Source organism: Panicum virgatum, chromosome 6N (genome assembly GCF_016808335.1).
Source record: "Panicum virgatum strain AP13 chromosome 6N, P.virgatum_v5, whole genome shotgun sequence".
NCBI lineage: Eukaryota > Viridiplantae > Streptophyta > Magnoliopsida > Poales > Poaceae > Panicum > Panicum virgatum.
Window position 1 is genome coordinate 47,730,006 of NC_053150.1, and position 26,805 is coordinate 47,756,810.

The 26,805-nt window shown below is 50.8% G+C and overlaps 3 protein-coding genes and 1 long non-coding RNA gene across 5 annotated transcripts; 3 read left to right on the forward strand and 1 right to left on the reverse strand.

Annotated features, from left to right (window-relative positions):
* The first annotated feature begins 111 nt into the window (after positions 1-111).
* LOC120680036 (cyclin-dependent kinase B2-1-like) lies at positions 112-2,093 on the forward strand. The gene is made up of 6 exons (XM_039961683.1): positions 112-654; positions 845-1,018; positions 1,121-1,214; positions 1,315-1,384; positions 1,481-1,619; positions 1,707-2,093. The coding sequence occupies exons 1-6, from the start codon at positions 244-246 to the stop codon at positions 1,812-1,814; spliced, it is 996 nt and encodes a 331-aa protein (XP_039817617.1). The 5' UTR covers positions 112-243; the 3' UTR covers positions 1,815-2,093.
* Positions 2,094-11,256: 9,163 nt separating this feature from the next.
* LOC120680035 (3-hydroxy-3-methylglutaryl-coenzyme A reductase-like) lies at positions 11,257-16,590 on the forward strand. Its single transcript, XM_039961682.1, has 4 exons — positions 11,257-12,388; positions 12,703-12,884; positions 14,762-15,108; positions 15,807-16,590. Exons 1-4 carry the CDS (start codon positions 11,469-11,471, stop codon positions 16,047-16,049), a joined length of 1,692 nt encoding a protein of 563 aa, XP_039817616.1. The 5' UTR covers positions 11,257-11,468; the 3' UTR covers positions 16,050-16,590.
* Positions 16,591-19,351: 2,761 nt separating this feature from the next.
* LOC120679609 lies at positions 19,352-21,176 on the forward strand. The gene is made up of 3 exons (XM_039961234.1): positions 19,352-19,652; positions 20,512-20,586; positions 20,703-21,176. The coding sequence occupies exons 1-3, from the start codon at positions 19,482-19,484 to the stop codon at positions 20,754-20,756; spliced, it is 300 nt and encodes a 99-aa protein (XP_039817168.1). The 5' UTR covers positions 19,352-19,481; the 3' UTR covers positions 20,757-21,176.
* A 411-nt stretch (positions 21,177-21,587) lies between these two features.
* On the reverse strand, positions 21,588-26,749 carry LOC120679283. Of its 2 annotated transcripts, none has more exons than XR_005677093.1 (6): positions 26,312-26,749; positions 23,467-25,046; positions 23,238-23,306; positions 22,521-22,699; positions 22,184-22,357; positions 21,588-22,065 (listed from the first exon to the last, which is right to left on the reverse strand). It is a non-coding gene; the product is annotated as an uncharacterized LOC120679283 (long non-coding RNA). The 2 variants fall into 2 exon arrangements; XR_005677092.1 differs by having other exon boundaries at positions 22,151-22,357.
* Positions 26,750-26,805: the final 56 nt, after the last annotated feature.

Consider the following 26,805-nt stretch of genomic DNA (forward strand, 5'->3'; position numbering starts at 1 on the left):
GTGAAAGGAAAACCGGCCCACACCTCCACCGACCCATAATTCGAAATCAAGCCGTTGGAGCGCCTCCATCCCCTCAACGGCTCTCTCCTGCCCCCCGCTCCCACCCGCTGACCCGCATACAAATCCTCCGCCCAATCCCAACCCGTAATCCACGCACTCCCCCACTCCAGATCCGCCCGCCACCGCAATCCACCACGCCCAGCCCCAAATCCGCCGCAAGAGCGAGAGGACCGGGCCCGCGCGATGGCGACGCTCCAGCACCAGCCGAAGCCGGCGGCGGCGCCGTCGACGACCACGGGCGGCGGGCTGCGCGCCATGGACCTGTACGAGAAGCTGGAGAAGGTGGGCGAGGGCACGTACGGGAAGGTGTACAAGGCCCGGGAGAAGGCGACGGGCCGGATCGTGGCGCTCAAGAAGACGCGGCTCCCCGAGGACGACGAGGGCGTGCCCCCCACCGCGCTGCGGGAGGTATCGCTGCTGCGGATGCTGTCGCGGGACCCGCACGTGGTGCGCCTGCTCGACCTCAAGCAGGGCGTCAACAAGGAGGGCCAGACCATCCTCTACCTCGTCTTCGAGTACATGGACACCGACCTCAAGAAGTTCATCCGGGGGCACCGCGCCAACCACGAGAAGATCCCCGCGCTCACCGTCAAGGTAATCGTCATCCTGCCTTCTCGCGTTTTCACCCCACCTCCTCCGACCCCCGTCACCCCGTGCGCGCGAGGTGTTTGTGCGAATGCGTTAGCCGTGGCTGATCCCGATGGATGGTGGTGCGCGCGAGGTGTTTGTGCGAATGCGTTAGCCGTGGCTGATCCCGATGGATGGTGGTGCTGCGTGTTCCCAGATCCTGATGTACCAGCTGTGCAAGGGCGTGGCCTTCGTCCACGGCCGCGGGGTGCTGCACCGCGACCTCAAGCCGCACAACCTGCTCATGGACCGCAAGACCATGGCGCTCAAGATCGCCGACCTCGGCCTCAGCCGCGCCATCACCGTCCCTCTCAAGAAGTATACCCATGAGGTATGAATTCTTCTCGTCTCCGTCAGCCGCATGGATGTTTCCGCGTGATCCCTGCTCTTTGGATCCGATTCGCAGCGGTACCTGAACTTGTTGTTCCTGCAGATCCTGACGCTGTGGTACAGGGCACCCGAGGTTCTGCTTGGCGCCACGCACTACGCCACGCCGGTTGACATGTGGTCCGTGGGCTGCATATTTGGTACGATTCCGATGAACTCAGAGATGTTTTGTCGATATGAAATGTCTGTTTCAGAATTCACCGCGGCACATACATGTTCTAATCTGGCGGTAAATTGCAGCTGAGTTGGTCACTAACAACCCACTATTCCCCGGGGACTCAGAGTTGCAGCAGCTCCTGCACATCTTCAAGTAATATACTCATCAACCGTTCGTTGTTCGTTTGCTTACATTATTGGTGGGTGCCTGAATACTGACGACGATCCGTCTTGCTTTTCTGGACGCCAGGCTGCTTGGCACTCCGAATGAGCAGGTGTGGCCAGGCGTCGGCAAGCTGCCTAACTGGCACGAGTACCCGCAGTGGAAGCCAACGAAGCTGTCCACTCTTGTCCCCGGTCTCGACGAAGACGGCTACGACCTGCTTGGGGTCAGTACTGATGAACCATGAAATGCTGGGCGGCGTTACGCTGTGGTGATTGCATTCTAACTCTACTTGATTGCTGTGCCACTGCAGAAAATGCTCGAGTACGAGCCGGCGAGGCGGATCTCTGCGAAGATGGCCCTGGAGCACCCGTACTTCAACTGTGTGGACAAGGAGAAGTGCCTTCATGAGTTGGCATGAAGGTGCAGCCGCTTTAATAACCTATTCTTGGCCTGGTTGGTGTGTTCATGAGTTGGCATGCGAAGATTGCCCTGAAGCAGTGCTTTTGCTTCCAGGATAGTAGTAAGTAGTGATAGTAGAGTATGTCTGTTTTCTAGTACCTGCTTTCCTGTGTGCTGTGGCATTCACTTTGGTTGCGATGGATAAACTAGAAAGAGTTTCAGCATAAAGTGAACTGGTATTGACGAGTTCTTTTTTTTTTCGAACACTTATTCTGTTAAGAGCAAGCACTTGTGTTGACGAGTGGTAAACCTGTAATTTTTCTTCTTGCTTTTTTTTCCGAACCGAGGCAATTCCCATTTCCATTACCAGAATGGAAATACAAGGTCTGATACATCAGAAAGGAGTAAAGAAAGAAGGTGGTCGCCAACTGAAGAGGAAGGATCGATTTTATACCTGACTTTTAGGTAAAAAATAGATCCACGCTCAATGGTGACTACCAACTACCCAGGGTCTTCAAGCAGAGGAACCAGAACAGATGGAACTAAGTTCTAAAGTTTAAAGGGGGCAGAAGCGCACAAGGCGACACCGACAACGCGAACAACAGGAAAAGCGGATGCAGAACTCCTAGGTCCTCAGCAAAACAAAAACAAACTCTTTTTCGCGACCGTGCCTGCCTGAGTACGTTTTAGGGAAGCAGTTACAAACATAATCTTGATACAGCCATGCAGAGCTTGACAGCCACAAGAGCACAAAAGACTAAGCAAAGAGAAACACTGAAAAAAATACACACACAAGCGAGAAAACACAACGACAACAAGAACAGCAGCAAAGCAACATGGAGATGACAAAGGACACGACCAACACCGCCGCTAGAACCCTACAACTGAACCTGCTAGCAGAGACACAACGCCCAGGACACAAAGGTCTACGATCTAGCAAAGGTGGCAAAACATCCACCCTAACAATCAACCACGGCGGCAAAGCATCCGCCCGAAGCAAACTTCAACCAACGCGACGACTGCGGCAAAGCATCCGCCACATCGAAACGGCGGCAAAGCATCCGCCCGCGAAGAGGAACCAATGACCAAATGCGACCCGGGCGATGCAAGAAATGAAGCGAAGGCAGGCGCAGGCGCATGCGCAGGCGCATCCTCCACCAGCAAGACTTCCAAGACAACGCCTTCAGGAAGGAAACGACGCCATAGGCGCCGTCGTCGTCCGACCAACATGGTCTAGGTTTTCACTCGGAAGACAAACTAGAGAGGGAGGAAAAGGGCGAAAGGATGGCGCCTTCAAAAAAGTAAACGGCGCCCGAGAGGCGTCGTTGTCATAGGACCGCAAGCGGATCCATGGCTTTCGCCACCACCCCTTTCCAACCCAGAGCCGACGGCGGACATAGCAAACAGCGGCGCAACCGTGGACCTGGGCCACACCAAGTGGCCAGCAACAGCAGCCACGACCACCGGCCACCGGTCACTGGCCCCGACAAGGGCAAGCGAACGGAGGCGCAGCCAACCGAGGTGGCGCACGGCGAGCCCTGGCCGCCCGAGGCGAGGCCCGCTCAGGGCAAGCGGCACCACAGCCAGGCGCAGCGGCGGTGGCGCAACTGGGAGCCCCCGGCCACGCAAGGCAGCGGCGACATGGCCGGGCGCCCCCGGCTCCCCGAAACGACGGTGGCGACGCGGCCAGGGCCACCGGCGGCGGCCATGGCCACCCGAGGACGCGGCGCCCGGCAGGGGCACAAGGGCTGCGGCGGCGGCACCCGAACCGCGCCCTCCACGCGAACCGGCGGTGACGGCACATCACACCCGAGCCGGCGGCAATGGAGCACCCGCACCCGATGGCAGATCCGGCCATGGGGGACCCGGATCCGGCGAGGAGGAGGCCGGATCCGGCCCCAGCCGGCGGCGGCGTCGAGGAGCGGCGAGGTCGTGGGGCGAGAGGAGGAACGGGGCGGAAGAAGAAAGGAGAAGTTGACGGCGTGGGCGGTGCCAACTTCGGCTCGGCCACGGGCTGCCGCCGCTGCCCGGAATGTTGCCGGCGGCGGCGCGATGCGCCCCCCCTGTCGCTCTCGGCGACACGGGTCGCTCTCGGCGACACGGGGAGGGGGGTACTGTCTCTTCTCTGCCAAAACAAAACAAACTCGGCCTTCAAGACTATTGTAATCCTCCTCCATCGACATCTTCATCTTGATCATCTTCGGGAGGCGCTAGTGGCAAGAGAGGTTGTAGATGAGGGAGTTGAGCCAGCACCCTACAGCTCTTCTTGCTAGTTTTGTCGTCGTGGCTTGATCGTTTCCATGAGGTAGTGCCTTTTCAGGACGCTAGGCTGCTGGGCCGGCTCTATAATTTTAAGGGCCCCTCGGCGAGAAACAAGAGAAGGGCCCGATGAACTAATTTTTGGTGTCAAAATCACTTGTATGAATAATAAAATTACTTTGCAATACATGTATAGCTCAATTGAAATATAACAATAGTGTAATAAAAAAACTAACAATAACTTTTATGATTACCTAAAATAAAAATATAATGCTTCAGTTCTTTGTAAAAACCCGTCTTCGGGCATTTCTTGATGCAAAATCTTCAAGAACTGTATCAAAATTAATGTTGCTGACTGTTGACTGTTGAGAAAATAAGAAAAACAATGGAAAAGTACTACTCGATCATGGGTGCTGATGTTGCTTACTTGCCGCTCGCCGTGTCCGATCGTCTCCTCTAATCCTCTACTCCTCTCCGGCCTCCACTCCCCAGCAGATGCAGATCATCACGCCGTGTCCGATCATCGCTTGCAGTCATCACAGGAATACAGAATTACAGATAGGGATGCACACGCAGCCACGTAGGGAATAGGGCCGGGGCGCAGGGCGACAGTAGCAATACACGATCGGAGTTGTGGCCAGGGCAGCCGGCGGCGGCAGAAAACGAGAAAGCGAAGCGTCGATACAGGGCAGCAAGCATCGGATCGGAGCAGCCTCACGTATTGGCCTCATAGTCATTTGGCTTAATGGGCTATTGGGCTTTCAATTAAAGGATTAATATGTCTACTAATATTGCTTATTATATATATGATTTTGGGGCCCCTAACCCCGTGGGCCCCCGGCGGTTGCACCCCCCCCCCCCCCCTCCCCCGAGCCGGCCCTGCCAGGCTGCCTTGGCACCCCGAATGAGGGAGTTGTAGATGGAGTTGAGCCAGCACCCTACAGCTCTAGTGCCTTTTCTGGACGCCAGGCTGCTTGGTACCCCGAATGACAGGTGTGCCCAGGCGTCGGCAAGCTGCCCAAGCCCAACTGGCACGAGTACCCGCAGTGGAAGCCCACGAAGCTGTCCACTCTAGTTGAGCCAGCACCCTACAGCTCTTCTTGCTGGTTTTGCAAAACTTTTTCGTCGTGGCTTGATCGTTTTGCTCGAGCTGTCTGGACATTGGCGCCATTCAGTTCGCGAAAAGTTACTGTAGCACGTTTCGTTGTTACTTAACAAATAATGTTTAATTATGGACTAATTAGGTTTAAAAAATTCATCTCGTGCTAATCAGTTAGACTGTGTAATTAATAATTTTTTCAATTTTATTTAATACTTCATACATGTGTCTAAAAATTCGCTGTGACGGAAACTGTTTGAAAAATTTTGTGAAATGAACGGGGCTTGTGCAGCTGCTCGTTGTCCACGTACCACAGCTCTTGATCGCTGCGGCTCGTTGTCCTTGGGCGAGGAAGGCTGTCCCCGTACACGGCCGTGTTTGGTTTGGGGCTGTAAAAAATTTCGCGAAAACTTTTTATACATTTGACTATTAATTTAGAGTATTAAATAAAATCTAATTATAAAACCACCTACAGAACCTGTGGTAAATTCGCGAGACCAATCTAATGAGATCCTTGACCACACGATTAGAGGATGGATACTGCAGCATCACCGTAGCAAATCATGAATTACTTACCGTTATTAAATTTGTCTCGAAAAATTACACTCATCCGTGAAAATATTTCGCAAATAAACTCTGTTTAGTACTCCATGCATCCATTCGTTTTTTTTTTGAAAAATTTTCGTGATGTATATCCATGGCGTGAAAAGGAGGCAAAAAAGACCAAGAAAAATGATTGAGAATGAGACAAGGGCGCCAGCCCCACGGGGGCGCATCAACTCATGTACGTACTCGTGTAGAGAGAGGCGACAGTGCACCGACGTAGAGAGAGGCCTCCCGGTCCCCGGTGGCCTCTTCACGAAAGAGGCAAAGAGCGAGCCATGGTCGTGGAGCAGGCACGTCACTGCGAGTCTGCAGGGCCGCCATTGAATCATCGAGCTGATCGAACCCAATGGCGTTCAAGGGACGGTCAGGATGGCCGTGCGGCGCTGGATCTGTGTCTGTGGGCACGCGCGCGTCGTTACGTGCGAGCGAGACTGGCGGCCAACCACCACCCCACCCTACCAAATGCCACATCAAACCAATGGTATCAGACCATCCACAGTGAAAAGGAGCAAATGAAAGAGCAAATGTACTGTTTGACATTGTAGATGTACTATTTGGCACTGTAGACAGAGAGGGCGTGAGAAACGAGGGGGAGCAAACTTGCTCTTGTTCCCTCCGCTGTGGTCAGGCTGATGCTGCGCGAGGCCACCAGTAGTTCAGTACCTGGTCCAAGTGCAAGGCGTCGCATTTGTGGGTCGATCATAATAATTAGCCACGCGATCCACGAGATGCCAACATCGCCCCCAGCTGGATCTGGATGCACCATATTCGACGGTGGAATCTGCACACCTAGATTCAAATTCTCTACTTGCACAATAGTTTGCTTTTTTTAGTTTTTTTTCCCCTAAAATTTAACCAGCCGTATTTTTTTAATGGTAGTCGTCGTGCCTCTAGATAAGGATTTAATAGCTCAATCTCTTGAATATGTTCATAGGAATAGGATTGCATGCGTGTACTTGTAGCGATAAATATACACTTGTATATATACGCTGTGTTTGTTTGGCTGTGGCTGATAGTTGGTGCTAATTTGTTGTGACATAATAGTACTGCTGACTGGCTGGTGGCTGGTACTGATTTAGTATGAGAAAACAGTACTGCTGGCTGGTTGGCTGACAAGCCAAGCGAACACAGCGATAAACATTTGCATATAAAAATATTTATTATATATTAAAAAAATATTGGCGCATCAACCCTTCCAGCGTTCATCCGTTTCCTTAGAAAAAACCTTTCAACACTTAGCGGGTGTACCTCTGGCCATCGAGCAGGAGCGACAAGAGAAAAGAGAGAAATACCGCCGGTTGAAGCGGGCGTTCGATCTTTGCTTGTGGGCCTAGATAGAGGCAATCGCGGGCACGTAGCCTGCAGCGGTTGTAGAAGCCGACGCATGGCCACGCATCCAGTCAGCCAACCAACTGTGTTATTAGTCCTGCTCTTAAGATCACATCGACCAATGATCGTGCACATTTAGCCACACGTGTCACGTCCTAGCTCCTGAGGGCGCTACATGTCCTCGCGCGACAGGCCCGCCTGGGCACGGCCCGCTGTCGCGGGAACGCCCGGTGCGCTCTGACGGCTTCGCCGTCGGCCCAGGGCAAAACGGAAGGCATCAGTGAGCGCGTGCTACGCCTACTTCCGCCGTGCCTGGAGCCGCCAGCGTGCCTGGAGCCGCAGTAGCTGGCGGCGCCTGCCGGGATAAACACAGGGTGCAGTCAGGAATTTATTTTTTTTATTATTAAAAGAGCCAACTATGTTAATTTATAGAAAAAATTAATCAAAATTCAAGTGTTCAATGAAAATTTGGGGACCGGGTCAGGCCCCTGCCCGCACCCCCAAGGTCTTTACGAGTAATGAGTGAGCCAATGATACGATTGTATGGTATGGGGTCCCGATATGCATGGCACGCGGAGTGCCTGAAAACTATACGTAGTACCTGGCCCGAACGCGTACGCATCCGTGCGACGTCCTCGCAACGGCACCCGTAGACGGCGCGCGCGCGTACGGCGCCTCCATGCCGGCCGGTGGGTGGTGGCGCGCGATGACCTGGCCGAGCGAGGGCGAGACGTACTCGCGCGCGCGTACGGCGCCTCCATGCCGGCCGGTGGGTGGTGGCGCGCGATGACCTGGCCGAGCGAGGGCGAGACGTACTCGCGCGCGCGTTAATTGACAAGAAGCCGTAGCGCGCAGGCACGGGCGCGCGGGCGGGACGACGACGACGGGCCGGTGCGTGGGCCGCGTGACCGTGCGCGACCCCGCGCGGAACGCCCACGCCGGCGGCCGGCGACGCATGTGCCTGCCGGGCCTTATCTCCTCCTGCTCGTCGTCGGCCAGGTTTCGCGCGCACGAGGATGGGCACGGCACGCACGTTGGAGGCAAGGCAGATCATCAGATAAATACACACACATTCTGGGATCCAGAAATTACCAAATTTTAACCGGAGCAAGATAAAGGCACCAAGATGACAATGCAACAACAAACACTCAAAAAGCTACTCTATATTGCTCACAGAAGAAATAACCAAAATTGCTGTTTTAAGTTCCAAGAATTTCATGCATGCTTCGGATTGGTTGTCACAAAATTATGCAAAAATATTGTAAAATCATCTTTTTAAGTCTAGTATTTGAATAAAACATATGGGGGCACAGTTGCATAACAAAAATTAAACTTCCTTCACAAATTAAACAAGCATTCAAGCAACGCGCAAAATTTCAATAAATGCATGCATGCAAAACACGTGTACACGATGCCGCGTTATGCACTAATGAAGTTTATAATGATGTTTGTTAAATGTCAATTATATTTATAAAATTTGGGTCGTGACACCCGCGTGGTGCATCACTGCATGCCGCAGGCACGCGGGTAACGTGTTGATCCGGCCGGATCGTCCGGACCGCGCCCCGCGGATACGATGCTACGACGACTATTCCCTCCCTTTGAATAATCCTTTCCGTCAGGGAGCACAACTCTCTCTGTTTAGATTTTTTTGGCGTAAATTTTTGGAATTTTTTTTTACTATTTCAGAGCACTAAATAAAGTCTATTTATAATTTTTTTTGCATGGATGGGTTGTAAATTGCGAGATGAATCTAATGAGTCTAATTAATCCATGATTAATTCATAATGAGCGGATGGTTACTGTAGCATCATTGTTTCAAATTGCTCATTAGATTCATCTCGCGATTACAACCCATCCGTACAAGAAGTTTTACAATTAGATTTTATTTAGTACTCTATGTATGTGTCCAAACATTCGATTTGATATTTTTTGGTGTAAAATTTTACGATCCAAATAAGGCCTTAGTTGTTGCGGTGGAAGAAGCATCACTACGTCAGCACGATGGTATATATATAAATGTCGATGGTGTGCTCGCAGCTCGAGCGTTACGTGTGTGACGCGCGCGTGGTGTGTAAAAGATGAACGCACGAGGTAGGCGTGCTAATTAAAATTGCCATATAACTGTACTCGTAGTGTGGAAATCCGGGGTCCAAGATGCTAGCTGCTGCTGATTGGAATCTCATCTCATCAGATCAATCAATCCTCCCGACCGTATCATCAGAACGGCGGGTCCAAGATGCCGAGGTGCGCGTGCGCCTGGTTCGACACCGCAACGTTTACAAGAAAGGCTCTACTGCCCTAGTGAAAGTGAAACTCTGAAAGTAGGAGCGATAGTTGGAGGTGGACACCACGTGTAAGGCCAGCACGGCAGTGACCTTGCTGAAGTGTCCACAGCCCAGTGACTTCACCTCATGCTCTGATCGTGCCGTGGCACAAGCTAACTTTTTTTTTCAGATTAACTTATTAATAACATGATAAAATAAAAAATACGTTAGCCCGATGCGGTATTTGCTCCCTTCCTTCCTCCCTCCACACGTTGAGTTTTTTTCTTTTTTATATTTAAAAATAAAAAAATCTCAAAAATATATGCCGACTTGGGAATATTTCAAAAATGGGGGCCCATCGCCCGCTGGAGGGGGGACAGGGGGCCTGTCGTCCTACGACCGGGCGACGGGACATATCTGTAAATTTTTTTACAAATAGATCCCTGGAGGTGCGGAGTGTGACAGGAGGGGCCTGTCGCCCCGCCATTGGGGGGCCGTCGCCCGATGGGCGGGGGCGACGGGCTCCTGCTTACCTTGGGCCATGGGCCCGCTCCTAGATCGCGCAAGCCGGCTGGCTCCTAGCTCTCGAACTGGGCGCCGGCGCGACGACGGCATAGGAGCGTGCGGCGGGGTCGTCGTCACGTCATGGAGACTGGACACAAGCTCAGCAAAATATGATGCAGAAGAGAGAAACGAGGAGAGAGTAAGGGGGTGTTTAGATTGAGGGACTTCAAAAAAGTCCTAGGGACTTTTTAGTATTTAGAAGTATTAAATAAATATTAATTATAAAACTAACTGCAGAACCCTGGGGCTAAACTGCGAGACGAATCTAATGATGTATCTTAATCTATGATTAGCGAATGGTTACTGTAGCATCACTGTAGCCAATCATCGATTAATTAGGCTCATTAGATTCGTCTCGCGAAAAAGCACTCAGCTGTCAAAAAACATTTATAAACAGATTTTATTTAATAATATAAAATAGTAAGATTCCTTTTGATGTGATAGGGACTTTTGGAAAAAGTCCTGGAGCCAAACAGGCCCTAAGTTAGTCGCGAAACCCGTCAACCGTGTGGACACAAGCTCCAAGATGTTCCATGCGCTCGCTAGCAGACTCTGCATAAAGTTTGTGGACCACACAACACTTGATTGGTACGGCAGCATAATAAAAATAGAGGTTGGAGTCTGTGAAGAGCTCACTTGTTATACGTTTGGTCGATTAAATTTGTCTCTAGATCACTTGGCTTGGCTATAAGCCAAGTTTATTAAACTTGCTCTAACTAAACCCCTGCCACGGCCGGTGCCCACCGCCGCAGTGGTGCCCTGCCCCGATTATTTAATGAAAGCCTGCGCCGCGCTGCCGTGCAGTGCAGCCACTGGCTAGCCAGCCTCCCTCCGCCTCCCTGAACGCCGACACGTCCCAAGGCATCTTCTCCTTCTCCATGACGTGACGACGACCCCGCTGCGCGCTCCGATGCCGTCGTCGCGTCGGCGCCCAGTTCGAGAGCTAGGAGACAGCCGGCTTGCGCGATCCAACAGCTGGCCTGTGGCCCAAGGCAAGTAGGCAGCCTGCACACAGCCGCGGGAGCCCGTCGCCCACAGCCCCCCTGTCGCCCAGTGGTGGGGCGACATGCCTCTCTTGTCGCGCTTCGCTCTTCTAGAGCAGTTGCGGTTGTATTTTTTTGATTTTTCTACAATTTTATATCAATTTTACAATTTCACTATTTAATGCGATGTAATTTTTTTTACATTTAGGTCATGTCGCCCACTAGATGGGCGACAGCCATTTTTGAAATTTTCCCTATTCAACATATATTTTTGAAATTTTATTTTTTTTAATATAAAAATGAAAAAAGCGCGGGGTTCTACTCTCCGCCGCTATTAAACGGGCCCGCGCCGGCCACTGCCGGCCTCGTGGCCGCCCGCATCCCGAGGAGCGCCCCGAGACAGCCGCTCCTCCGCCGGCGTCCTCCACCCACCTCCTCGCGGCTCGCGGTGCCGGCCATCCCACCCGGAACTCCCCCGACCACTGGCACCTCGCGCGCCACGGCCCCCCGACCACTGCCACCGCCGCCTTTGACTCGTTGACCGACAAGTGTGAGCGCCGCCCGCCATGGACGCGCGCCGCAAGGTGGGGCAGCAGGGGGCGGCCGGCCGCGCCGCGGCGGCCCGGCTGCCGAGGGTGCAGGCCGGGGACGCGCTGCCTCTGCCGATCCGGCACACCAACCTCATCTTCTCGGCCCTGTTCGCGGTGTCGCTCGCCTACCTGATGCGCCGGTGGCGCGAGAAGATCCGCAGCTCCACGCCGCTCCACGCCGTGGGGCTCGCCGAGATGCTCGCCATCTTCGGCCTCATCGCCTCGCTCATCTACCTCCTCAGCTTCTTCGGCATCGCCTTCGTGCAGTCTATCGTCTCCTCCAGCGACGAGGACGAGGACTTCCTGGGCGTCGGGGCCGGGGCTCCGCCTCCCACCGCGGCGCCGCCCGCCCGCCAGTTGCCGGCCCCGTGCGCGCTGCTGGGGAGCCCCGCCGCCGCGCCCGAGAAAATGCCGGAGGAGGACGAGGAGATCGTCGCCGAGGTCGTCGCCGGGAAGATCCCGTCCTACGTGCTCGAGACCAGGCTCGGGGACTGCCGCCGCGCCGCCGGGATCCGGCGCGAGGCGCTGCGCAGGATCACGGGGAGGGAGATCGAGGGGCTCCCGCTCGACGGCTTCGACTACGCCTCCATCCTCGGCCAGTGCTGCGAGCTGCCGGTCGGGTACGTGCAGCTGCCCGTGGGCATCGCCGGGCCGCTCCTGCTCGACGGCCAGAGGTACTACGTGCCCATGGCCACCACCGAGGGGTGCCTCGTCGCCAGCACCAACCGCGGATGCAAGGCCATCGCGGAGTCTGGCGGCGCCACCAGCGTCGTGCTCCGCGACGGGATGACCCGCGCTCCCGTCGCCCGCCTCCCCACCGCGCGCCGCGCCGCCGAGGTCAGGGCATTCCTTGAGGATCCTGACAATTTTGAAACGCTCTCCATGATTTTCAACAGGTGAATTCCGAAACTTCAAAAAGTTAAATTCGGCTTCATAGCTGATGCCACAACTGCTTGTGTACGTTTAATCCTAATCCTAATGGCCTTTTTGACTCGTGCGTCCGGAGTGCGACAGATGGCACTGGATTAGCACGCAACATATGTTTGGCGATACGACTCTCTGGTGGAAGACACCTATGTCTTAATCAAAACCACCTTTTGTTCTCATCTCGTAGTTTCTCTGTTTGCAAGGTTTTGAAATTGTGATGATAATGATATGAGTATGACGTGATGGTTGAACTGCTGAACTAATAACTGTCAAATATGAGCAGGTCAAGCAGGTTCGCTAGGCTGCAGGGGGTGCAGTGCGCGATGGCAGGCAGGAACCTGTACATGAGATTCACCTGCAGCACAGGGGACGCCATGGGTATGAACATGATCTCAAAGGGCGTGCAAAATGTGCTGGATTTCCTTCAGGATGACTTCCCTGACATGGATGTCATTAGCATCTCAGGTTCGTTTTGCTCTCCTGCTTTTGGGATAAGTTGAATCGTGGTCTCCTAAGTCACTCTTGCCTGCTTGATGCTTGCAAATTTCAGCGCATTATTTGATTGTCAATAAGTAAATCATATTTTTCTTGCCGCGTTTAATGTGAAGTGCACATAGGCCCTCTAAAATTCATCATCACTTGCTCTTGTACTTGCCTGCAAACACCATCATGTTTAAAATCAGACCGTGCTCAAAATACCTCCAAAAAAAAGATCATGCTGAATAGTCTTTAATGAACTAGTTATTATAAGTATAAAGACTGGTAATTCAAATACTAGTACCAAGTACTACGTGCCCTGTCGAATTACTGAGGGAAACTTGAGTACAGGATATTGGCCTGTTCAATTCAGCGCTACCTTATCAAACTTGGATGGTCTGTGAAACCAACATGGCATGACATATGTACTTCTAGTACTTCTTCATTTTTGTGTTGCTCGTCACTATGAATAGGACGTAGAAAGTCACAGAAAGGGCATTAGAAATGTCCTGTTGGTACAACGATACTGCGCACAACCTTATTCTGAATAGGTGGAACTACCTTTTCTTGATCGTCATACATACTACTAGAGTGTTCAGGAGAAAGCACACAAGCTACCTTTACACATGTTAGCAGCCTTTATTTGCCTTGTTTTTCTTTTTGACTGTACTAGTAAATACCTGATTTCATTAGCATAATATTTTAAAAGCACAAGAAAGAATATTTCAAACCGGCACATCAGGGGTCGGCATTGAGCCCTTATTTATTTGTTTTGGTGATGGATGAGGTCACAAGGGACATACAAGGTGATATCCCTTGGTGTATGCTCTTTGCTGATGATGTGGTGCTAGTGGATGAGAGTAGAGCAGGGGTAAATAGGAAGTTAGAGCTGTGGAGACGCACGTTAGAGTCAAAATGGTTCAGACTTAGTAGAATCAAGACCGAGTACATGATGTGCGATTTTAGCGCATCTAGGTATGAGGGTGGTGATGTTAGTCTCGATGAGCAAGTGGTGGCACATAAGGACACTTTTCGGTATTTAGGTTCGATGCTACAAAAGGATGGCGACATTGATGAAGATGTTAGGCATAGAATCTCAGCTGGCTGGTTGAAATAGCGTCAAGCTTCTGGTGTCCTCTGTGACAGGAGGGTGCCACAAGAGCTAAAAGGTAAGTTTTATAGGACAGCGATTCGCCCGGCGATGTTATACGGTGCTGAATGTTGGCCTACAAAAAGGCGACATGTCCAGTAACTGAGTTTAGCAGAGATGCGGATGTTACGTTGGTTTTGCGGGCACACAAGGAGGGATAGAGTCCAGAACGAAGCTATTCGGGAAAGGATAGGGGTGGCACCAATTGAGGAGAAACTCACTCAACATCGATTGAGATGTTTTGGACATGTCCAAAGGAGGCCTCCCGAGGCGCCGGTGCGTAGTGGGGTGCTAAAGCGTGTTGATAAGATAAAGAGGGGTAGAGGTAGACCTAAACTGACTTGGGACGAGTCGGTTAAGAGAGATCTTAAAGATTGGGATATCTCTGAGGAGTTAGCTTTGGATAGGATCGCTTGGAGACTAGCTATCAACGTGCCTGAACTATGACCTTTGTGTCTTTTGGGTTTCATCTCTAGTCTACCCCAACTCGCTTGGGACAAAAGACTATGTTGTTGTTGTTGTTGTTGTACATCACTAGTTCGCCACTACCAAGTTGGCAGCTTTGCGTGCTATGATTTGTGCTGGTCATACCTGATTCCATAAACATAATTTTGTCCATCAAACGACTGTACATAATTGTAGAGCCTAGAACACATTTACAATTGTATTATGTTATTTTCCCAAGATAATCAATATCTTTCGGTCCTGAAATCAGGTAACTTTTGCTCTGACAAGAAGCCCGCTGCTGTGAATTGGATCGAAGGGCGTGGGAAGTCTGTGGTTTGTGAGGCGGTTATCAAGGAGGAAGTGGTGAAAAAGGTTCTAAAAACCGATGTGCAGTCACTAGTTGAGCTGAACACGATCAAGAATCTTGCTGGCTCTGCTATTGCCGGAGCTCTTGGGGGTTTCAACGCTCACGCGAGCAACATCGTAACAGCCATCTTCATTGCCACTGGCCAGGATCCTGCACAGAATGTAGAAAGCTCTCACTGCATCACAATGCTGGAACCCATAAATGATGGAAAAGATCTTCACATCTCTGTCACGATGCCATCTATCGAGGTACGCAACAATGCGCTCGTTTGTATGAAAGTGCTAGCATATCTGGGCCTTGTGTTGGCGATATTCTTTGCCTACATTATGATTGGTCCCACTTTGATTTTGTTCTGCAACAAATGCTCTGCACGTATCTTATGGTCCCCAATGGGTTATAATACTTAACTTACAAATCCTTTTCCATGAATAATTGACCTTTAAAATCTCTTGAGCATTTCCATCTAGCAAGTTACCTTTGTTCATAAAGAAAAGGTGATTAATGAATGCTGATTTGTGCCAAACTGGAACCTTGTATTTTAGTTCTACACTGGTAGGGCAAACAGAGTTGGTGTGACTGGCAATGTGCTTTGTCCATTCCTTCTTAAGTTGTAGTCTAGCTATACTGTTGTGATTTCAGCGATTTTTCTAGAGAGTTTATTTATTAGGTCTGGCTACATTTCTTTGTCGGCATGGTCAGCTGATTTGATCCCAAAGGATATTTTCTTCTGATCCCAACAGAAGGGAATCTTTTATATTTGTTGTCCTGTTCATCTCGTCTCATATGATGATGTTAGGATGAGGCACATTATTGTAGTGTCTTCTCTTTGTTGATTATGATGGCATAACCCAGTATTGAGGTGCCTCAGATTGTTTGTTTAACACCCTTTGAAATTATGCTCCCAATATACAATGATCATCATGCTCTGAATGTTTCCGAAATGCAGGTGGGCACAGTTGGAGGAGGGACTCAGCTGGCTTCCCAGTCAGCATGCCTAGACCTCCTCGGCGTGAAAGGCGCGAACCGGGACTCCCCTGGATCAAACGCGAGGCTGCTGGCCACCGTGGTGGCCGGCGGGGTTCTCGCCGGGGAGCTATCCCTCCTGTCCGCGCTCGCCGCCGGCCAGCTCGTGAAGAGCCACATGAAGTACAACAGATCCAGCAAGGACATGTCCAAGATCGTGCCTTGATCCTGGATTTGGATCGTCGCAGGGGAAAAATGGACGGACCCGGATAGTGAAAATGCCGTGGAATAAGTTTTTCATGTCCGGTGGAAGCGCAGAGGTGGGGTTGGATTGGAGGGACTGGGCATGGACAGGACTGAGGTTGTTTAACACCTGGTCACTTTACCAAGAGCCAAAAGAAGAATTCATCATCGACATCAAGTGAGCTGCGAACAGTGTGCATCAGCGAAACCGTCAAGATTGTGAATTGGCCAGGTCCTTGTTCAGGAGCTGACCCATTGCTTTTTTTTTTATGCCGGCCGTGGCCGGCCCCTCCAACTCGGTCATGAAACCCTGCCGCCGCCGTCCCCTGCGCGCTGACCACCGGAGAAGCGAGCTAACCAACCTCCTCTGTGTTTCGTGTTCATAAAAGGTTTTTTTCCCCCTCTTCTCGTTGTTTGATCCGTTTTCGCAACCGAATGCTGTCGAGAATCCGGTGATGTGGCTGTAAAATAAAATAAAAATAATAATAAAAAACGTGGCCACTGGGCACTGGCCTACCCCTCCATGGCAGTTTCTCCAGTTGCATCTGCACCCAAATATTCCTTTTTTTTTTTGAAGAACTCACCCAAACTTTCTGTTTCCTCCCGATTCCCGGATCAGCGGTTTTGTTTTGCCACTGGATGCTCCCGCGGCGTCCTCACGTGCCCGTCCCCAGCGAGGTTGGCTGGACTTGGACGGACATGGAGATCACCTTGCTCCGGGCTATGGCCATCGCTGTCTCGCGGCTTAAAGTAACCGAGATTCTCTCTGTGCGTGCGTGGGGGCGGTCGCCGGGTCAGGCTGTCTGCACTCATGTTACTCAATATTGATTCTCTAAAACGAATATTCTGTGGTAGTTATCAAGATTCTCTCCTCTATCTCTAGTTTCGTTGCACTCGTTCATGCTCTATGTCACTTATCTATATCAACTACCAGTCACCGAACCCACATATCACAATTTTTTTTACTCCCCCAGTCATTCCCCGCGGCGCTCCCTTCCTCCTCCCTCCCCGCCCCTCTCTCTTCCTCTCCTCCGGACATCCCCGCGCCTCCCTCCCCCGCCGGCGAGCTGCGCCGCCGCAAGCGTGGGCCGCGGGACGAGCCGAGCCGGCCGGCGAGCGCGCGGCCGGAGCGGCGGGGCTCCTCGGCCCAGGGTAGGCCTGCGCACGGCGCGGCACGGCCCTCCCCTCCCCTCCCCTCTTCGTGGCTCTCTCTTTCTCTCTCCGCCCCTCTCTATTCCTCGTGGGCTCCGGCGGCGGGGCTGCTCGGTCATCCCTCGTGCAGATCTGGCGAGGACGCGGCCGGCCTCCTTCTTGGGCGCCCGAGCGCGGCCGGCCTCGCGACGGCGTCCTCTCCCTCCTGCCTCCGGCCGGGTATTGCGCGCGGCGGTGGTGGCGTGCAGAGGCCCTCGCGGCAGCGGAGGCCCACCGGCTCAACCACAGCGCACGTCATACGGCGGGGCGGGCGCGGGGGGGGGGGGGGGGGGGCAGGCGGGCTAGCGGCCGGAGCTCGGCGAACGGCGCGGAGGCGACGGCGGCGATGGCCTTCCCCCTTCCCCTGCTCCAGCGGTGTCGGCGTCGGGCGCGTGGCGACCATGGCGAGGCGGAGGCCATGGCGCGGGGGAGGAACTGGGGGTGCGAGGCCGGCGACGGAGGGGCCATGGCCAGCGCCACCCCCTCCTCCCTCGAGGGCACCTGGTGGTTCGGCGGCCCAAGATCCGGTCATGGTGGTTCGGCGGCGGTCCTCTCTCTCACCCTTCCTGCTTATTCGGCGCGACGGCCCTCTCTCTCTCGATCCAGCCGTCTCTCTCTGCCGGCGGCCCTCTCTTTTTGCGGGCGGGTCCGCCGCTCTGCGCCGCCGGACGGGCGGTTGGGATGGCGCGTGCCCAGCGCCACGATTGCTCCGGTATTTTAGCGGGCGGGTTCCAGTCCCCCGCTGCCGTATTTTTTCCGGCATCCCGCACGGCATGCAGCCAACGTGTCGCATAGCGTGCGGGATACTGTTCGCCGGTGCGGGAAGCCTCAGTGGCGCCCAAGTGCGCCCCGGGTCCGGCGAGCGGCGGAGGGGCCTGTCCGCATGTGACGGCACGGTGGGCAGACCGGATCCGTCCGGCACGGGCACATGGCCGCCCGGGCCTGGATGGGATCCCCGGATCTCCGGTGGGGCCTCTGCGGCGTCCGGGCATGCCGTCCACTTGTCGCCCGGGCGTCGAGCTCCCGGCCAAGGGAGCACAGCTAGAGCTAGGCAGGCACCCGGATGGCCGGATCGCAGTTCACAGGTCGCGTGCTACAGGCCGAGCGCTGGGGGCAGGATCTCCGGCGATCTTCCTGGCTCCTGCTCCGGGGGACGCTGCCTCGCGGGCACGCGCCGGCCCGAGCGCGCGGTGCGTGGCGCGCCCGCGGGCACGGGGCAGGATGCAAGCAGACAGCGTGTGACGAGCCGGAACCGGAGCCCATGGACCTGGTTGTTGGCGTTGCCCATGTCCGAGTGTCTTCCGGCAGGATGGGTCGTCAGATCACCACCACCGCCGCCCGGGATCCTGCCGGGAACCCGTTTCGTCTGGACGGACACGTACGTAACCTCGCAAAGTTTGAGACATAATAAGGCCAGACTCACTGAAAATTTCATGAGCACAGTTACCTAAACTAAAAAATAGGTAACTGTATCAGATAGGTTTTATGGTGATGAAACTCTCCTCACATCTCATAAAACTACATCACCTTTTTTTTCATGGTGATAGAAACTCTCATCACATCCCATAAAACTACATCCTCCTCTCTTTTTATCATGTCAGAAAAATTGATGACATTTAATGCTATGAAACTCTCCATTAAACTTCTATTGAGACTGGACCCTAAGAATAAGTATTATAACATACTGTAAGCAGGCTAAATACTGAGGTGAAGAAGACAAGAAAGGAGAGAGAAGAAGCGGGTAGTAAGCTTACAGCCGGCTTCGACATAGTAACCAAAAAAAACCTCGTGAGAGAGACATGTGAGCTATGTATTAACGATAAAGGACTAAATCACTATACAAATAGACTGAGAGGTAGGTTACAAGAATTCTTACAGCCAGCAGCAGATTAAATTATTAACCTTGCTCTAAGCAGTTTCAATGGTACAAGACAGTTCCAATGGTATATTGATGATAATGATGATTTTTGACAACCACTACGGGCCTCTGTAACTCGCTCACCAAGGTCACTGAACATAGGGCCCAAGCCCAAATACGGGCCGATGTGACTCTTCGTAGTCTCTTACACATGGGCCGGTCGTGTAGTGCTCCCCAGCTTCCTTCCCTTCCCCACTCCTTTTCTTTCTTGCGGACCAATTCGAGACACGAAGGCGAGGGCGGTCGGGGTCGGGGCGGCGTCGGCGGCAGGTCAGTCCCGGCGCTTGCGGAGCGGAGGGGGAGGAGATGGCGCCGACGAGCGGGTTTGGCCGGGCGGTGGGGAACGCGCGGTCGTTCGTGGGCAACGCGCTGGGCGGGCTCCGCGGGTGGAGCAACCTCGCCTCCTGGACCGTCGCCGGGACCCTCGCCTACTACCTCTGGGTCAAGCCCGCGCGCCAGCTCCACAAGGAGCAGGAGGTGAGGACCTACCCTTCGCGCGCCCTTCCCTCCCTCTCCGCCGCTTCGGATTACGCCACTAGTGGGGACTTTTAGTTGGGTCAGTGTGGAATTTGTTGCCCTCAGATCACGAGCGGCTGCTATCGTCTGTTGATCGATCTAGCCGCGCCTGCTCGTTTTAGACCTAGCGAACTGTTGAATCCAGCAGTTTGTTAGATGTTTCGCTAGCTCTAGGCGCCGAGAGGTTTTTCGATCACTGGTAAATATGCATTGGATCGCTGAAAAATGTTGCCGCTCAGCCGCTGGGGTTGGTTTTGGTGCGAGTTGTTCCTATTTCTCTGCCAAATCAAGCCATGAGGATTCCTGGAAGCACGGATTACTTAGGCATGGTCTGTTGATACTGCTTGTTTGTTTCGTTCTCCAGTTGCTGCCGCTGCTATAGGGATTAAGGAGCTGTGGAGGCACTAGTCCTTGATTTAGTTATTGGGGCAAATGATGGTGTTTCTCTCATACATAACACTTCTGTGCACCTCTTCTATCCACAGAGCTTATAAAAGATGGCAAAGCTACAATCTACAATGATAATCTGAGTCCTCCACACTCCATACCTGTGTCTGAAGTGTGGTTTAATTGTTTTGCTCTTTGGTATGGCATCCAATTGGCATAAGCTTAGCTATGATAAAGTTGGTAAACCAAATGGGCACTTATTCTTTGCAGTATCTCTCGTTGCACCTGATAGTCTATCGTTTTTTTTTGTACTTTATTCAACTGTGCCATTGGTTCCTCAGGAAATATTTTAATTGTATATAATTACTTCAGAGCTGCACTGCTATCACCTTGCTTGTCCATTCACTGAACAAATATATGCCTTTTTCTTCAGGAGCGAGCTGCTTTGGCTGCTGCCTCGGATCCTTATCGTTATGTTGAGAAGCGGAAACCAATTCCTGATCCACAGGTAGCTACATCCATTATATGTTAGACAATGGAAAAACAAGTTTATTGGCAGATAGGCTATATAGTTATGGATTTATTTCCCATTTTCCCTGTGCTAATTCTGCATGTGGTGACTAGGATACCGGCCTTATTTATGGGAAGAAAAAGGAGCCTTCAAAATCTGAAGATTAGTTACTCTGGCCACATCTTGTACCAAAACGTGCCACCCATTTATGCGGAACAATACAAGGAATGGTTTTCTGCAAATCTGCTGGGTGAATGATAAACGTTCCATGAAACTGTTGCTTTATGCTAGCCATGTAAATGGAGTTTTTCGCAGTTTGAGTACTTCAGCTCCAGGAAGTAACTTGTCACCACCGCCTGTCGTGTTTGCTCAGATCATGAGAGATGTGTAAATGCTGTCAGAATATAGAAAAAAAAGATAGAAACTTTTCTATACTTTTTTGCTAGCTAGATCTGAATGTTGACATGTTTATGTATCACTGTATCAACGCACACCATGCCAGGGACTACACGTTTATTCTGTTGCATACTGTTAGTGCTGAATAATAATACCGTGTTCGCTGACGGTGGAGATGAACTTCTTGACCCCACTCTGTGTGCCTATGACCTTCCATGAGCTTTTTTGCTGAATTTGCAATGAGATTGAGCTGATGTCGGCTTATGTTATGGGTTTATTCACTTGTTGCACACTTGCACGGTTCATGGCTTCGTTCCTACTAGATCTCTCTGAAGCACGGGTGGTGATTTTGTTGTATTAGTTGTGGCTGCTTTTATCTTACTAGTCATTAGTTGTGCTGTTACACTTAGCATTAATCTGAAACAAAGCCATTTGACACCACATTCGATTTCGTGTAAAAAAAATCCCACATTTGATTTTGTCTGCCTAACATGCTCAAAAGACCAAATTTATTCTCCGAACGTTTAACACCAAGTTCCCCAAAGCTGATGATAAAACTCATCATCAGTCAGGACTTCGTCACGAGACAGCGCGAAGGAGGGTTAAAAACAGCACACGAATAACAAAGCTGAGTGTTAAAAACAGCACACGAATAACAAGCGTGATTCAGTCTTCAATTGTGAAAGCAGTGAGTGTATACGACTCGTCAAAACTTTACAGCCTCCCAGCCCTGAGCCTTCTAACAAAAGTTGAGATCGTAACCTCAGCCACCTGCGTGTTAGCCGTGTCATGTTTGGTATTGTGATCTCCTCTTTTTCCTTCAGTATCAAACAACATAAAGAATTTCCTGAGTTGGCGACAAAATATGCAAACCGCCTGGATCACACGTCCCCATTTGTCTACACTGTACATGAGCCGGTGATCTTCAGCCGTTCATCTTCGCCGTGGATCCTCCGCATACCGCGAATGATCCTAAAGCTCGTCCAGCTCATTAAGAATGGACTTCAAGCCTTTGCCACCAGATTTCCTCTTGAAATCTTTACTCGGATCATCACTCGAATCTCGTGGAAGCACCGACGCCTGATATGGGAGAAAGAAAGCATCAGAAACAAACCATTTGCACGTGTTTCACTAGGTGGCAAAAATAAAACTGCCCAAGGTTTACTTTTCTTGGGGTGCATGCGAACAGATCACGCACTGGTTAGTGTTCATGGTCTTCAAGCTGGAGTCCTCAGCATTGATGACAGCATTGGCAACTGATATCTCGAACCTCTGGAGACACAACACCTTCTCCTCAAGGGTGCCCACACATGATGAGACAGTGAACGTTCGCCACTTTCCTTTGACCCAAACGGTGCGCTCTGTTCATTGCCTACAAGAGCAGAATCATATTATTCCATTTCAGAACATTGCTTAAAGAAACATTACACAGAACATTGCTTAAAGAAAACATTACACGATTTTGAGATATCAAGACAAATAGTATAGCAAAACCTAATACGAATAGATATCCCCTCATCATATGCAAAACTAACCTGAAGATCCTTCATTGGGTCAAATTTATTTTTAGAGGTCACGGCATATGACCATTTTTAAAATATATTGCAAATTACAAATATCTGCTTACGAGCACCTCCATTGCAAGAATACCAGCTTCGGCACCCTTTGGTGAACTTTTTGAATCTCTAGCTGCTACCAATGGGTTAGCTTGGAACTGTACAGAATAATGTTAGTTTAGACTTCAGCACAAAATACTTTGGACAAGAATAGACTGAGGTAGATGCAAAAAGACCAACGTGAGCGATAAGCAAGCATTTCTCTCCTCAGGAAAACACAAATCAGTCTGTTTGTTTAGGAATTATGCTCGATTTAAACTTATGTAAACCTAATATAGCAAACTACTCAGTGGTGTCCTTAAATTTATTTTATAAACATTCCAGGTCGTAAATGCTCCAAGTTTCTTCATCCAACCTGGATTACTCTATTCTACCATGTAGCCATGTACATTAGCAAAATTAAAATATATACACTTAGGAATATTTAAAAAATAATGTGGTGACTTACGAGTTCGAATCTCTGGAGCAAAAAAATAAAAAAACTCACTAACTGGGAAGCTTGGGTAAATTTAGTAAGAAGATGCCAGAAACTATGTTTTTTCTTGTAAGGTACTAGCATAAGGTACAAATTCCTTAGCTTTGAGGTTCATAAGGAAGAAAATTATATCAAGGAGTTGCATGCAAAATATAACTTACATGTTTTTGCCACCTGAGAAAGACAGGCATAAGGAAGTCAAATAAAGAACATAGCTCCAATACATTATTCTGCAGTTTTTTGTATTAATGTCAAGACAAGGTAATAGATATCGATGGGTCATACATATACATGAAGAACACAAATAGTAATCTGAAGACAACAATGTAAACAGGTATTAAATGGTCCAAGCACATATAGACAAGAGTTTCAGTTGCAGTTAAAATTTACCTTAATAAAATGATGATGTGGCGTCAAGCTTCTCTTGTCCTAATCCGCCGACGAGGGATGTGGGAGATGAGGTGCCAGCCCTCACCCTTTCCCCTCTTGCAGTGCCTCGCGAGATCGGGGCAGCCATCGATGTCCAGTTCCTGCAGAGCAGTGAGCCCTGTTACCCCTTCTGGCAAGGATTTGATGCCTGGACAGCGCCCGATCAAGAGCACATTAAGGGAGGTGAGGTGGCAAATGGATTGGGGAATGCAAGTCAGCAGCGGCAACCCAGAAAGGTAGAGTTTGCGTAGAGAACGAAGGCCTCCCAGGCATTCGGGTAATTGCTGAAGTGCATTACACATTGTTATCTTGAGCACCTGAAGGGATGTGAGACGCCCTATTGATTGTGGAAAGCTGTTGAAGCTATGGCAGATCCCAATGGTCAGCTCTTGCAGAGACGGAAGCTCCCCTAGCGACATGGGCAGCCTGCGAATAGCATCGCATGCAAACAACTCCAGAGACCGGAGGGACTTGAGGTTCCCCAAACTCTCTGGCAGCTCAATTAGACCACTGGAATGCTGAATATCCAATGACTCAAGTGCTGTCATTGGTTGCAGCAGCTCCCACCCACGCCCAGATCCTAATCCTCCGTTTCCCCATACCACGAGCTTCTTCAGCTGGCTAAAATTGGAGGACTGCAGCAGCTGTTCGGTGTGGCCGCACAACAGCAACTTGTGCAGGGACGAAGGCAGGTATGGCTTCACCTTCAAACTAGGACACTTAACAATATCCAACTTTGATAAGCAACTACCAACTCGGACCTGTCCCGTATGAGGTGTGCTATCGCTGCAGCCTCCTCCCTCTTCTTCATCAGGCATGGTTCAAACAACTTCTCAACAAGCTTTTGAACGGCAAATTCTTGCGACACATGAACCCACAGTCTAACTTTAAAATCCTCAATTATATTCCTGTCATTGAAAACAAGTTTAGCCAAGGTAGTTTTCCCAGAGCCGCCAAGTCCAATGATGGAAACTATCTTGATTTTCTGTTGGTGTTCGCTCTCTACCAGTTTGGATATTATTTGGTGCTTCTCTCTATCTCTTCCGATTACTGATGATGCATCCACATTGGGTAATGGCAACTCCACAGTTTCATGTCGTGCAGGATGAGTGTCTGGTATGTTATTTTTTATTGCATTGATGTCAGCTCTTTGCTTCACAATTTCAGCAAACCGCTTCTTGATGTCCTTGATTTTCCGGGCCGCCGTCCACTGTAGCCACAATGATTTTGGTTTTGTGGACACTGTGCCACCATCAGCATTGACATCCTTTTTTTCAGCCTCTAGCTGGAACTCATCCACAACATCATCAACATCATAGGCCACATCTTTCAATTTTTTGAGCCAGTTTCCTTCTGCCCCGTCTCCTTCTTCTTCCAGCCAAGAGTTGATCTGCATAGCAAGATTTTGAAGCTCCTGGAGATCCTTTTTGACACCCACTACAGACTTGTACTCTTTGATAATCAGTGGAGCTAACTTGTTGCCCACAACCTTCAATATTCCTGTTACCACAGCAGCTTCCATAGCAACCATGTTTTTCGCCCTACAAATCAAAATTTTGAATTAGTGGCAGATACAAATCAACTTTTGAAATTAGTGGAAGTTATATAATATTGAAAACAAAAGGTTTTACACATGCGATTTTAAATTTGGATTTGAATTCAAAACGGTCAAACCGGCCGGTATACTGGTACGAACCGGTTGAACTGAGTTTTTTGAATTCAAATTTGAATTTGACCGGTTTCTACCGGTTTCCGGCCAAACCAGTCTGGTATACCGGTACCGGACCCCGCCGGTTTGACCGGACCGGTCGGTTAATTAAACCCTGGTGGGAACCGGTCCGGTTTGACCGGTTACCGGTCAAACCGGTCCGGTCCGGTTCCGGTTTGGGCCGGTACCAAACCGGCCCAAATTCAAAATTCAAAAAAAAATCCTGAAAATACTTCAAGGTGCGACGAATCTAATGGTGTCAAATTTTCTCAAAAATTCGTTCGTTTAACATACTTTTCGGGCATTTAAAGTTAAACCAAAAAAGAAAAGAAAAAAATGAGACGGCCCATTAAGGCCCACTTGGTAAACCGGTCAAACCGGCCGGTATACCGTTCCAAACCGATTACACATGCGATTTTAAATTTGGATTTGAATTCAAACCGGTCAAACCGGCCGGTAAACCGGTCTAACCGTCCGGTATACCGGTACAAACCGGTTGAACTGAGTTTTTTGAATTCAAATTTGAATTTGACCGATTTCTACCGGTTTCTGGCCAAACCGGTCCGGTATACCGGTACCGGACCCCACCGGTTTGACCGGACCAGTCGGTTAATTAAACCCTGGTTGGGACTTGGGTGGGAGGGTGAGGATCGGTCAGTCTCGGGGAAAATAAAAATATACGTGGGCGGGGCGGCTAAAGTAACATTCCAGGCAAGCTGCAAGCACAAACCTTGGCATCACACCAGTGACCTTAAACAAATACTACGCGTTAGGCGGTCAGTGTATAGTCCTTAAGAAGTAGTTACTGTGTTGCAAATGCTTTGCGAGATGTATCTGCACTCCATTTGGTGGGGCCCGGTTGAGATACGGTTGTTGGGAAGCTCCCCTTGCCGTCAAAGTAATGGCTGGTGATATGAAACGTGGGTTAAGAAAATTTATAATATTGGAGCAGTTGCAAGCATATTTTGGTGAAGGAATTTGTGGTGAAAGCGGAAGGTACAAGCCGAAGAAGAAATGTGAACAGATGTAACATGGGCAAGCAACTACGTAAAATAGGATGATACGTTGTTGGTAAACAAAAGAAAATAAAGGGAATACTTGGAGCCATGCAGAGGTGCTGTTGTGTCATCTGCACACAAGCATTGATCTTCTTTCCATTTCCTCTTCAGATCAGGAGAACATCCAGGTCAAGACGCGGCGAGGTGGTAGATGCCGGTGGTGATCGCGAGCAGCCAAAGCTCAAGACCGCACGCACAGATCGTCGCCGGCGACGCATTTCGTCGAACAGGCCGTGTGCACCCTCGGCCCCGCCACGCGAGTACGAAACCTCCTTTTCGCTGCCGTGTCAGCTCCACCTCCGCGGCACTGGAAACCCGCGCCGCGGCTACGCGGCGGCCAAAGCCATCTGAAAACCGCGTCACGGGTTGAGGACGCGCAAGGAAAAGCAGCAGCCGCCGCGGCCGCAGCCAACAGGTCGGTCGAGCCCGAGCCCCGAGGCCGCGCCTCGTTTCCCCTCCCCCCAAAGCACACGACTCCTGCGATTCTGCCAGCAAAACAAGGAAAGAAACCAACGAAGGCCCGTTTGGTTTTTT

Bases quoted from the DNA above. Each gene is read 5' to 3' on its own strand.
- LOC120680036 (XM_039961683.1), top strand. From the start codon at position 244: ATGGCGACGCTCCAGCACCAGCCGAAGCCGGCGGCGGCGCCGTCGACG. The intron at 655-844 runs GTAATCGTCATC...GCGTGTTCCCAG, and splicing joins TCCCCGCGCTCACCGTCAAG to ATCCTGATGTACCAGCTGTG. The intron at 1,215-1,314 runs GTACGATTCCGA...GGTAAATTGCAG, and splicing joins GTCCGTGGGCTGCATATTTG to CTGAGTTGGTCACTAACAAC.
- LOC120680035 (XM_039961682.1), top strand. From the start codon at position 11,469: ATGGACGCGCGCCGCAAGGTGGGGCAGCAGGGGGCGGCCGGCCGCGCC. The intron at 12,389-12,702 runs GTGAATTCCGAA...AAATATGAGCAG, and splicing joins CTCTCCATGATTTTCAACAG to GTCAAGCAGGTTCGCTAGGC. The intron at 12,885-14,761 runs GTTCGTTTTGCT...TCCTGAAATCAG, and splicing joins GGATGTCATTAGCATCTCAG to GTAACTTTTGCTCTGACAAG.
- LOC120679609 (XM_039961234.1), top strand. From the start codon at position 19,482: ATGGCGCCGACGAGCGGGTTTGGCCGGGCGGTGGGGAACGCGCGGTCG. The intron at 19,653-20,511 runs GTGAGGACCTAC...CTTTTTCTTCAG, and splicing joins AGCTCCACAAGGAGCAGGAG to GAGCGAGCTGCTTTGGCTGC. The intron at 20,587-20,702 runs GTAGCTACATCC...TGTGGTGACTAG, and splicing joins AACCAATTCCTGATCCACAG to GATACCGGCCTTATTTATGG.